The sequence below is a fragment of the Eumetopias jubatus genome, unplaced genomic scaffold, assembly GCF_037043125.1.
Source record: "Eumetopias jubatus isolate StellerSeaLion01/CBP00866 unplaced genomic scaffold, mEumJub1_p1.0 scaffold_15, whole genome shotgun sequence".
NCBI classification, from domain to species: Eukaryota; Metazoa; Chordata; class Mammalia; order Carnivora; family Otariidae; genus Eumetopias; species Eumetopias jubatus.
In genome coordinates this window covers 51955504-51968863 of record NW_028274821.1, presented here as the reverse complement: position 1 = coordinate 51968863, position 13360 = coordinate 51955504, and the positions used below count along the sequence as shown (strand labels likewise).

At 36.9% G+C, this 13360-nt stretch overlaps 1 protein-coding gene and 1 pseudogene across 1 annotated transcript in view; one reads left to right on the top strand and one right to left on the bottom strand.

The window, feature by feature from the left end:
• LOC114218236 (RNA exonuclease 1 homolog) overlaps nucleotides 1–13360 on the top strand; it is a 43612-nt gene that overhangs the window by 5185 nt on the left and 25067 nt on the right. The window contains 3 exon segments of the mRNA XM_088018792.1: nucleotides 1037–1244; nucleotides 1878–1996; nucleotides 3134–3286. Coding sequence (XP_087874918.1) covers nucleotides 1037–1244; nucleotides 1878–1996; nucleotides 3134–3286 — 480 coding nt within the window.
• Nucleotides 8835–9611, bottom strand: LOC114218193 (large ribosomal subunit protein eL8 pseudogene; annotated as a pseudogene).

Below are 13360 nucleotides of genomic sequence, written 5' to 3'. Positions count from 1 at the left end.
TTTGGGTTAAAAAGTGCCATTTAACCAACCCTATTTCTCGGCTCTATTCTCTGTATTACTGTATTCTCTGTATTACTTGGACTTCTGCTTGGCATAAATAGAGTTTGTGCTTCCAAGTCCCAAATAAGAACCTGGATTCTGGTTCTTTGCAGAATAGTTAGATGTCCTTGGGCAAGTTATTTAATTTCTCTGAGCTTCATTTTCTTTATCTGTGGAATGGAGATACGGAGTATGGAGTCAGATATATAGGTACCTACTTAAGTAGTTTCTTTCCCCTTCTCTTAGGAAAAAATTTTTGGAAGCTAATATTTTCACTTTTCCCCCTTAAAATTTTTTTTCCTGCTTAAATTCTCAGAAATGGAAATAACAGGACAAAGGAAGATAGAGTTTTAACATTTTAAAAGTATGTTGCCATATTACCTTCCAGAAGAGTTGTAACGAGGTACAGTCCTATAGGGGTTTCAGGGTTCCTGTTCTCCAAATCACCAAAAATGGGTGTTATTTAAAAAAAAAAACTGTCAGTCTGGGTGAAATTTTATTTCCTTGTTTTGTATGACATTTCTTTTGTTACTAATCAAGCTGAACATCCTTTCTGGCGTTGTTTTCTCTCGTACTGGATGTTGCTGTAGAAAAGTCTGAGGCTAGCCTGCTGTTTCTCCCTTTATGCGTCACTGATACTTTTGCCTGGTGACCTAAAGAACTCCTTCCTTCAATTCCAGGACCTTTGGTAGGATAGGTCTTCCTCTTCGCTGTTTTATTCACATTTTTGCCTGCATACAAAGTTAAGTGTCATTTTCATAGGAGAATTAATGTGTTCTCTTATTTCAAGAAAATTTTCTTGTATTATATGCTTAAAAGGTTCAATTTTCTTCTCAGTTTATTTCTGGGAATACTCCATTTACATGTGTGTTGTATTACATGGGGTATTATAAATGTAGTCCATTTCAAAAGCCTCTGTGCAGAAAGGGAAAGTGAAATGATGAGTCTTCTCAAATTTTAAAATCATTTCTCTGTGTTTTCTGTTGATGCTTTCTAGGTTCCAACCAGTAAAGAGATCATTAGCCCATTGAGGGAGACCGTTCCCCCACTAATTAGTCACCCTGCAATCCTTCGGGCCCAACAAGAGGCAGTGCAGATAATGGCTGACATAAAGAGTGGGCAGGCTTTTCTTGCTGCCCCTTCAGAACAAAAGAAAATGATATTTGTGTGTCCGATCTCTCAGACCCATAGGAAAGCCTCAGAAGGTATGAGAAAAATCAGTTAAATGGAATTTTACCTTATTTTTTTTTTTTTAAAGATTTTATTTATTTGACAGAGAGAGACACAGCAAGAGAGGGAATACAAGCAATGGGAGTGGGAGAGGGAGAAGCAGGCTTCCCGCTGAACAGGGAGCCCGATGTGGGGCTCCATCCCAGGACCTAGAATCATGACCTGAGCTGAAGGCAGATCCTTAACGACTGAGCCACCCAGGCGCCCCGGAATTTTACCTTATTTTAAAAAACCTTTCCTATGAAGTCCACATATTACCGATTATAGTTGAGTCGCTGACACGGAACTTTATGTGAAATAATATGATTAGCATGATAATTAAATTGTTTATGCTATTTATCCCTGAGTGCTAAGTCATAGAGGTAATATTTTGCAAGCATGTCTATGTGGAGTGAATAGCTTTATAAATTGTCTAAATTTGTTCTAGATTCTATTGGGATTATCTATTGGGATTTTTTTTGTGTTTACATTTTGTTTCAAGAAAAGAATAGTCTGTAAAGGAAGTATTATGAAACCTTGAATTGATCATTAAAATAAACTCTAATCATCTGAGGCTAATGCCATTAAAACTTACCTTTTTTTTTCCCTTGTTCATTAAAACTTCTTAGAAAATTCACTTACATCAAACAGCCTTCATCTGGATGTGGTTCTATCAAGGGAAAAGCCAACTGCAAAGCCAAGCAGATCACACATTCCTATGAAAAATATTGCTACTTTTCCTATAAAGGTATTATAAACTAAGTCTGAAGACCAGAATTTTATTTCTAATAACCAGCTTTCCTGTATATACATAGAGCCCCTAGGAGAGTGCTTCTATTATTTTTTTCTGGAGATCCCTTCTTCAGATAAATGCCAGACCCCAGAGAGAAGTTTCAGCTTCCAGTTATTTTCATTTTATGATGGGATTTGTGTCTGCGTGTCACATTCAGCTATTTTGTTGATCCTGTTCTTAGAAATATTAGGCATATTTTTAGATGTAAAACCTCTGTGGCTTGGACGAATTTAAGACTCCTACAGTTTTTTCAAAGGAAAGTTTCACATTGGAATATACCTTTCAAGAAACATCCAGTGAGGGATGTCCATGTGTATGTATATGAAGGGGTGGGGGAAGCAGGCAGACCTTCAGTAAATAATGCTATCAGTGATACGGTAGTATAACCTTCCCTCTTTAGTTATTTTTCTCCTATTTGTGGAAATTACTTTTTTTTTCTGTTTACTAAAGTATTCTTCAGCAGAAAACTACCTGTCAATTTTAAGGCTTTCTCCCTCCAGAGAAACATCAACAACTCCAGAGAAGTGTAACATTGGCTTCCCCCTTCCCAAAGTCAGGCAGATTAACTGATTTTAGAGCTCTCATCGTCTTTATAAGTTCTTCAAAAGGCATGCTAAAATTTTTGATAGCTGGCATCATGTTAATATTGAGTAGGCACAAATCCTTCATAAATTTTATTTAAGTCTGAGCATTTTTCTTTGTGAAATGGTAACTGACATTGGGGCCTGTATTGGTTTTAAGAATGGGTAAGTGACAAACATTCCTATTTGCTGAGTGGAGGACCACATCAGAGCTCGAAGATTCCAGGTGTGGGAAGTCGAGAGAGGAATTGAGTGCTCAGGTCAGCTACAGTGGGGTACACACAGGGTGCAGCCCTGACTCCACAGTCTCATGGCAGACTTTTGTGAGTGCAGGCCATTTTATGCCTTGTATCATTCTATTTTTAATGAATTTGAAACTTGAAATTATTTTTTAATCTAACTGCTATAGAACTTACCTGAGAGAGTTTTACTTCTTTCATACATATAGTAAGAATGTTAAACCAAATACATGTTTTTCTTTTCTCCCACCAACAATTCTGTATTTAACAAGATGCCGAAATACAAGGTGGCTCATCGGAAGCGGGCTTTGGTCACACCAGAAGCCTCTTCCAAAGTCCCTGAGGAAGTAAGACAATGCTATGTCAGCCTCTTTGTTGAGAAGTATTTGCGAGTTTATAAAACAGAGGATGAGGCTCTTAAGAAGGTCAGTACTGAATAGTAAAGTATATCTGAAGATACACATACTTTGTGACTATTACATTGAATAAAAAAACTCACGGGGCACAATTAGCAAACAACTTCATTAATTTTCTTTTCACTTCTTTTTCAAAACCAGGCTGTGGGACCAGTTCCTGGAGGACTTTACTGGTCTTCTTTTTTTAAAGATTTTATTTATTTATTTGAGAGAGAATGAGAGATAGCACGAGAGGGAAGAGGGTCAGAGGGAGAAGCAGGCTCCCTGCTGAGCAGGGAGCCCGATGTGGGACTCGATCCCAGGACTCCAGGATCACGACCCAAGCCAAAGGCAGTCGCTTAACCAACTGAGCCACCCAGGCGCCCCTTTTTTTAAGTTGTGAAGAGTATCCTGGTGACTCTAGTGATAAAAACTGGCCTAGTCCCATACTTTTCTTATCAAGGCCAATAGTATATTAATCTGAGTAGTGTCTCCCCTCCTTTATATAGCGCATATACTGTTGAGTGAACCACAGTCCCCACTACTCCCTATTATATACATCTATTTACTCCTATTTAAGGGCCAGGCCCGGTCTCTTGGAGGCATTTGTGTTTGCAAATCCTACTCAAAACCTTTTTTCCAAAATGAAACCTTTCAAATCAGTAGCAAGAACTATAGTTCCTGTCCCCATGTGCATCTTCAAAAACCAGTGTGGACTGTGTGAGTAATGAGTCAGGGAACTATGGCTCACTACACAGAATGAGTGCAGTCTGAAGGGGAGAGACACTACTTAGCTCCATCTGATTATTGCAGTTTGGCAATTCAAGCCCAATATTTACGGAATTCTAATCTTTCAAGCACTGTTCTGTTAAAATCTCTTTTAAATACTATTAGACAAACACATGTCTGAGCACTAGAATTGGACTTGGTGCCATCAGGCTTCTGATTGAGGCTAATTCCCATTGCTCTGGGAGGTTGTATTTTGAATTTTTTTTTAAAGATAGAGAGAGCATGAGCGGGGGGATGGAGAGGGGCAGAGGCAGAGGGAGAAATAGACTCCCTGCTGAGCAGGGAGCCTGACGCAGGGCTCAATACAATGACCCTGAGATCATGACCTGACCAAAGGCAGTTGCCTAACTGACTGAGCCACCCAGGTGCCCCAGCTCTAGGAGGTTATAAAATGGACCATGAGTGAATGCAACAAGAGCCCGATTTCACATCACTTAGGAGGAAGACCTTTATAACTGATAGGCTGCCCATAAAATTGCTGCTTCACAAAGCAGGGAGCTGCCAGGTGCTAGAGATATTTGGGATGTAAGTGAAGTTGTCATCTTAACAGGCTCTTGTATTAAGAGTGAGGAAGAACTCGAGAATTCTTTTTATTAGCAGCTCTGTTGAGATATAATTCACATACCCTATTAATTCACCCAATTAATGTGCACATTCCAGTGACTTTTAATATACTTGTCAAGTCAGGCACTTGTACAACCACTACAAGCAATTTTAAAACATTTCCACCACCCCAGAAAGATCCCCTGTGCCATTTAGCTGTCACTTCCCCAGCCCTCCATATCTCCTAGCTCTAGGCAGCCACTCATTTACTTTGTCTATAATTTGCTATTCTGAACATTTCTAGAGGAAGGAGTCATATAATATGGGGTTCTGTTGTGACCAGCTTAATGTTTTCACTTAGCATATTGTTTTCAAGGGTCATCCGTTTTGTAGCATGTTATCATTACTTAATTTCTTCTTGCTGAATAATACTGTTTTATGTATATACCTATCCATCCATCAGTAGATGGACATTTGGGTTATTTCCTCTTATTGGCTATTAATAATGAACATTTGTATGTAAATGGACATTATAAGATTTTGCATGGACAAATGACTACATTTCTCTTGATAGATCTAGGAGTGGAATTATTGAGTCATATGTCAATTCCATATTTAACTTCTAGAGGAACTGCCAAGCTATTTTCTAGAGTGCTGCAGTGTTGTATATGCCCATCAGCAATGTGAAGGATTCCAGTTTCTCCACATCCTCACCAGTGCTTGTTATTATCTGTCTTTTTGTGTAGCCTGATTTTAGTGGGCATGAAATGGTATCTGATTGTGATTTCGATTTGCATTTCCCTAATGACTAATGATATTGAACATATTTTCATGTGCTTATTGGCCATTTAGATATCTTCTTGGATATTTCTGTTGAGCTCCTTTGCACATATTTTGAATTGTTTGTCTTTTTATTGAGTTTTAAGAGATCTTTATATATTCTGGATGCAAGTCTCTTAGATACACCATTTGGAAATATTTTTTCTTTGCATTGTATTCTCAATTTTTGATGGTATTATTTGCAGTAAAAAAGTTCTTTATATTGATGTATTCCAATTCATTTGTTTTTCTTTGTTCCTTGTGCTTTTGGTATCCTATCTAAGAAACCAAAATCACAAAGATTTATTCCTATTTTTTTTCTCAGAGTTTTACAGTTTTAGTTATTACATTTAGGTATATGATCCATTTTTTAGATGATTTTTGCAACAGATATTCAGTTGTCATAGCACATAGTTGAAAAGACTATTCTTCCCCCCTTTATCTTCTTGTCATCTTTGTCAAAAATCAGTTGATCATAAATATTAAATATAAATGGCCATAAATTCTGGACTCAGATTCTATTCCATTGGTCTTATTTCTACCCTGTGCCGGTACCACACAATCTTCATTACTGTAGTTTTGTAGTAAGTATTGAAGTTGGAACCATGACGCCTCCAAATTTGTTAAATTTTTCAAACTGTTTTGGTCCCTGACATTTACGTATAGCTTTTAGGTTCAGCTTATATTTTCTATAAAAATACTGAGTTACAATTTTGATTGCCTTGAATCTGCAGATCAGTTTGTGAAGGATTGCCATTTAACAATATTAAGTCTTGTGAACCATGAACATGGAATGTCTTCCCATTTAGGTCTTTTAATTCCTTCCAACAGTGTTTTATAGTTTTCAGACAAGTCTTGAACTTTTTTGTTAAATTTATTCTTAGGTGTTACAGTCTTTTTAGTACTATTATAAATGGAATTATTTTTATAATTTTATTTTCAGATTGTTCATAGCTGGCATATAAAAATAACAATTGATAATTTTTATCTTGTATCTTGAAAGTTTGCAGTACCTGTTTATCGTATTATTTTTTAGTGAATTCCTTGGGATTTTCTTTATACAAGATCATATCATCTGCAAATAGAGATAGTCTTCTTCCTTTCCTATCTGGATACATTTTATTTCATTTTCTTACCTAATTTCCCTAGCACATATTTCCAGTAGAATATTGAGGAGAGGTGGTAAGAGGGGGCATCCTTGTCTTGTTCCTTTTCCTTAAAGGGAAAGCTTTCAGTCTTTGTCCATTAAGTACAGTAGTAACTGTGGGATGTTTTATTTTTACATGTCCTTTATCAGGTTGAGAAAATTCCCTTCTATTCCTAGGTTAAGTGTCTTATCATGTTGAGTTTTCTTTTTTTTTTTTTTAAGATTTTATTTATTTGAGAGAGAGAGAATGAGAGATAGAGAACACGAGAGGGAAGAGGGTCAGAGGGAGAAGCAGACTCCCCGCTGAGCAGGAAGCCCGATGTGGGACTTGATCCCGGGACTCTAGGATCATGACCTGAGCTGAAGGCAGTCGCTTAACCAACTGAGCCACCCAGGCGCCCCCATGTTGAGTTTTCTTAAATACATTTTTCTTATCTCTTGAGATGTCATACAGTTTTTGTCCTGTATTCGATTAATGTAGTATATTATATTGTTGTGGGTTGGTTTTTGGTTTTGGTTTTGGGTGTGTGTGTGTGTGTGTGTTGTTTTTATCTTAAACTAATGCATTTCTTGGATAAACCCCCTTGGTCATGGTGTATAATCCTTTTTTATGTTGCTGGATTCAGTGTGCTAGAATTTTATTGAGGATTTTCATGTCAATATTAATCAGATCTAACAGACACCAGTCTGTAATTTTCTTTTTAAAATATTACTGTTGTTTTTATTGTGATAAAATATGCGTGACGTAAGATTTCCCATTTTAACCATTTTAGGTGCACAATTCAGTGGTGTTAGGTACATTCACAGTGTTGTTTAACCATCATCACTATTTCCAGAGTTTTTTCTTTATCCCAAACATAAACTCTGTATCTATTAAAGAATAACTTGTCATTCTCTGCCCCCAGCTCCAGGTAACTTCTGTTTTACTTTCTGTCTCTGTGAATTTGCTTACTCCAGGTACCTCATCTAAGTGGACTCATGCAGTATTTGTCCTTTTGTGTCTGGCTTTGTTGGCTTAGTATAATGTTTTCAAAGTTGACTCATGTTGTAGCACATATCAGAATTTCATTCTTTTTGAAAGCTGAATAATATTTTATTACATGTGATACCACATTTTCTTCCTCTATTGATGGACATTATAGTTTTCTTTGTGGTAACTTTCTTTTTTTGGGTCTCAGGGTTATAATGGCCTCATAGAATGAGATGGAAAGTGTTCCCTCTTTTATTTTTTGGAAGATTTTATGAATGGTTGCTATTAATTCCTTCTTAAAAAATTCTTTAAATATTTGGGAGAATTCATCAGTGAGGTCTGGGCTTGTAGGAATTTCTTTTTAATAATTCATCTCTTGGTGTATACTTGAGTCAATTTCAGGAGGTTTTATTTTTTCTAGAATTTCCCATTTCATCTAAATTTTCTAATATGTTGGTATATAGTTGTTCATAGTATTATAATTCTTTTTATTTTTGTAAGTTCTGTACTGATGCCTCCTCTCTCATTATTGATTTTAGTAATCTGAGCTTTCTTTCTTTTTTTTCTTGGTCAGCCTAGCCAAAGTTTTGTCAATTTTGTTGATCTTTTCAAAGAATCAACTTTTGGTTTTGTTAGTTCTCTCTCTTTTAGGAAATTCTTTATTTCATTTATTTCCACTCTTTATTATTTCCTTCCTACTACTTTCTTTGGGTTTGGTTTGCTATTAAAATTATAGTTTAAGATGGAAGGCAAGGTTATTTATTTGAGATCTTTTTAGTAAAGCCATTTGCAATAGTAATTGTTCTCTAATCACTGCTTTAGCTGTATCCCAACAGGTTTGCTATGTTGTGTTTCCATTTATATGCATCTCAGTTTTTAACTCTACATTGTGATTTCTTCTTTGCCCTGTCATATAATTTAATTACCATATATTTGTGAATTTCCCAAATTTCCTATTGTTGGCTGGTAATATAATACCATTGTGGTCAGAGAACACACTTTGTATGATTTAAATCCTTTTAAATTTATTGAGGATTTTTTTTATGCCCAACACAAGATCAATTCTGGAAAATGTTCCATGTGTGCTTGAGAAGAATATATATTCTGTTGTTGCATGGAGTGTTCTATAGATGTCCACTAGGGGTAGTTGATTCATAGTGTTGTTGAAATATTCTATTTTCTTCACCATCTGACTTGTTTCCATTATTGAAATAGAGTATTGAAGTGTCTCTCTCTCTTTTTTTTTTTTCCTTGACACTGGCTGAAAAAGAACTTTTTATTTTATGTACAGATAATTCAACAGTGTGCACTTAACCCAGTTTGGTGGCCAGTTCTTTAGCCTTTGCCTTTTCCAACTTGGCGTTGTGAGCCACCAACTTTGGACCCACAATGTTGCCTCCCCAGAGTGGTAGATCTCATCATATTTGTCACTGTAATTTGTTCTGATGGCTTCCACCAGCTTAGCTAGAGCTCCTTTGTCTTCCAAGTTAACCTATGTGAAGGCAACAATGGTTCAGGTCTTCCTGTGGACCAGATGCCCCAGCCTGGCCTTGCCCTTGTTAGTGCAGTAGAGAATCCCCATCTTACAACACAGGACAGTCAGGAAGACACCCAGCTCAATTGGACCCACATCATGTGGGATCACTATGAGCTGATCCTTCTTGTCTTCTACCAACGTGGTGACAGTATTAACTCCAGCTGGAAGGATAGGAGGCCTCTTAGTGGGGACATTCCCTTTGCTGGGAGCATTCTTCTCAGCCTGGGCCAACAATTTCTGCTGCTTCTCTTGCTTTGTCTCTGGTCTATGGGCCAGCTTAAGCAGTTGAGTAGCTGTTTGGTGGTCCAAGGCCTGCGTGAACTGATTAATCGCAGGAGACACTTTTAAACATTTATACAGAGTAGCCCTTTGCCACTGCAGCTGAATGTAGTAGGGCCACTTGACAAGTGGGTGAGGTCCCTTTTGGGCTGGATCTCCTGTCTGATGCCAGAGTTCTTGGGCCTTTTCTCAAACAGGCACTGACCACCATCTTGGCCTCCTGCTTCTTCACAATAGCAGGGGCCAGGGCCGCCTTCTTCCCTTTTGGCATCTTGGGTGGCTGGAGGAGAGAGAAACTTGAGATCTCCATTCTTAATGTTGAATTGTTATTTCTCACTTGAGTTCTGTCCACTTTTGCTTTCTATATTTTGGTGCTCTGTTATTAGAGGCATATTTGTTTATAATTACTATGTCTCCCTGATGGAATGACTCTCTTGTCTCTAGTAACAGCTTTTATTTAAAAATTATTTTGTCTCAAGATACCTGGGAATAAACCTAACTAAAGAGGTTAAATATCTGTATGCCAAAAACTATAGAACACTTATAAAAGAAATTGAAGAGGACACAAAAAAATGGAAAAGCATTCCATGCTCATGGATTGGAGGAACAAACATTGTTAAAATGTCTATAGTACCCAAAGCAATCTACGCATATAATGCAATCCCTATCAAAATACAACAGCATTTTTCACAGAGCCAGAACAAGGAATCCTAAAATGTGTATGGAACCAGAAAAAAAAACCTTGAATAGCCAAAGCAATTCTGAAAAAGAAAAACAACACTGGAGGCATCACGATTCTGGATTTCAAGCTACATTACAGTAGTGATCAAGACAGTATGGTACTGGCACAAAAACAGATACATAGATCAGTGGAACAGAATAAAGAACCCAGAAACGGACCCATAACTGTATGGTTAACTAATCTTCAACAAAGCAGGAAAGAATATCCAATGGCAGAAAGATACTTTCTTAAACAAGCAGTTTTGGGAAAACTGGACAGCAACATGCAGAAGAATGAAACTGGACCACTTTCTTATACCATACACAAAAGTAAATTCAAAACAAATGAAAGATCCAAATGCAAGACAGGAAACCATCAAAGTCCTGGAGGAGAACACAGGCAGAAACTCTTTTGACCTTGACTGTAGCAACTTTTTACTAGATATGTCTCCTCAGGCAAGGGAAACAAAAGCAAAAAATGAACTATTGGGACTTCATCAAGATAAAAAGGTTTGGGCGCCTGGGTGGTTCAGTTGGTTAAGCAACTGCCTTCGGCTCAGGTCATGATCCCGGAGTCCCGGGATTGAGTCCCACATCGGGCTCCCTGCCGAGTCCCACATCGGGCTCCCTGCTCGGCGAGGAGCCTGCTTCTCCCTCTGGCCCTCACCCCTCTCGTGTACTCTCTCTCTCATTCTCGCTCTCTCAAATAAATAAATAAATCTTTAAAAAAAAAAAAGATAAAAAGGTTTTGCACAGCAAAGGAAACAATCCGCAAAACTAAAAGAGCTCAGCCTACAGAATGGGCTGAGAAGATACTTGCAAATGACCTATCTGATAAAGGGTTGGTATCCAAAGTATAGAAAGAACTTATCAAACTCAACACCCCAAAAAACAAGTAATCCAGTTAAGAAATGGGCTGAAGACATGAATAGACACTTTCCAAAGAGACACCCAGATGGCCAACAGACACATGAAAAGATGTTCAACATCACTCATCATCAGGGAAATACAAATCAAAACCATGATGAGATACTACCTCACATCTGTCAGAATGGCTAAAATTAACAACACAAGAAACAGCAGGTGTTGGTGAGGATGCAGAGACAGGGAAACCCTCTTGCACTGTTGTGGGAATGCAAACTGGTGCAGCCACTCTGGAGAATAGTATGGAGGTTCCTCAAAAAGTTTAAAATAGAACTACCATACCATCCAGAAATTGAACTACTAGGTATTTACCCAAAGAATACAAAAATACAGATTCAAAGGAGTACATGCACTCTGATGTTTATAGTAGCATTATCAACAATAACCAAACTATGGAGAGAGCCCAAAAGTCCATCAGCTGATGTATGGATAAAGATGTGGTATATATACACAATGGGATATTACTCAGCCATCAAAAAAAAAAATGAAATCTTGCCATTTGCCATGATGTGAGTGGAGCTAGAATATATTATGCTAAGTAAAATAAGTCAGTCAGAGAAAGACAAATACCATATTATCTTACTCATGTGGAATTTAAGAAAACAGATGAACATATTTGAAGGGGGAAAAGAAAAAAGGAGAGAGGGAAACAAACTATAAGAGACTTAATGATAGAGAACAAACTGAGGGTTGATGGAGGGCAGTGGGTGGAGAATGGGCTAGATGGGTATTAAAGAGGGAGCTTTTTGTGATGAGCAATGGGTGTTGTATGTAAGGGATGAATCATTGAATTCTACTCCAGAAACCAATATTGCACTGTATGTTCACTAACTAAAATTTAAATTAAAAAAAATTTTTTTAATCTACTTTGATATTAGTATAGCCACTCCAAATATCTTTTACTACTTATAAAGTACTTCTTTTTTCTTTTACTTCCAACCAGTTTGTTCTTTGAATCTAAAGAGTCTATCTTGGGGTGCCTGGATGGCTCAGTTGGTAAAGCATGCAACTCTTGATCTCAGGGTCATGAGTCCGAGCCCCTTGTTGGGTGTAGAGTTTACTTAAAAAAAAAAAAATCTAAAGTGTCTATCTTATAGACAGTATTCAGTTAAGTGTATTTTTCCCAATTCTTCTAGTCTCTGTCTTTTAATTAGAGTATTTAATCAATTTACATTTAATAACTAATGGCCAGCAAGAGGATTTACATAATCTGTTTTGCTATTTGTTTTCTGTATGTCTTGTGTCTTTTTATTTTCTCTATAATTAATGCTTTGTGTTAAGTAGACCAGTGTACCATTTAAATGTCCATGTCATTTCTTTGGCTATGTATTTTTAGTTACTGTCTTAGTTTTTGCCCTGAGGATTACAGTTACCATCTTAATTTATAACAATCTAGTTCAGATTAAAACTACCTTCATTTCAATAATATACAAAAATTCCCAGTGTGTTTCCTACCCCCTCCTTTATACATTATTACCATACAGTTTGCAACATTATATATTATAAGCTTATTGACACAATTTTATAATTATTGCTCTATTCTATTGTTAAAGTAGAAAAGGATTATAAACACATTTATTCTTTTATATTTTCCTATAAAGTTATATTTGCCAATATTCTTTACTTCTCATGTGGATTCAAATAACGATCTAGTGTACCTGTTGAGCCCTGACAGTGAATTGTTCATATCAATTTTTACACTTTTTAACTACAGAACTTCTAATTTTTTTTTATTTTTTAAATTTCTCTTTATTCCTGTTCTCTGTGTGGTTAGACACCATTTTCTTTCATTCTTTAAACATGGTTTCCTTCATTTTTAAAACATATTTACAGAGTCTGCCTATTACCTACTACGTCCAAAATCTGGACTTCCTCAGTGACATTTTCTCTTGTCTTTTTTTTTTTTTCTATATGAGGTATACTTTTTTCTTTACATGACTCATAATTTTTTTGTTGAAAACTGTATGGTTAAATAGAACATTGTGATAACCCTGGTGTCAGATATATTTTGTTATTGTTGCTAGATTTTTGTGTTTTCCTTGTTGCTACCTACTTATTTAGTGACTTTACTGGACTAATTATTTATTTATTTATTTATTTATTTATTTATTTGAGAGAGAGAGAGAATGAGAGATAGAAAGCACGAGAAGGAAGAGGGTCAGAGGGAGAAGCAGACTCCCTGCTGAGCAGGGAGCCCGATGCGGGACTCGATCCTGGGACTCCAGGATCATGACCTGAGCCGAAGGCAGTCGCTTAACCAACTGAGCCACCCAGGCGCCTGGACTAATTCTGTAGGTTCTGTATTCCTTTCAGTATATGGCCACTAAGTTCTCTAGTAGCATTGTTTTTTAAGTTCTTGCTTTTATTTTTTAAGGC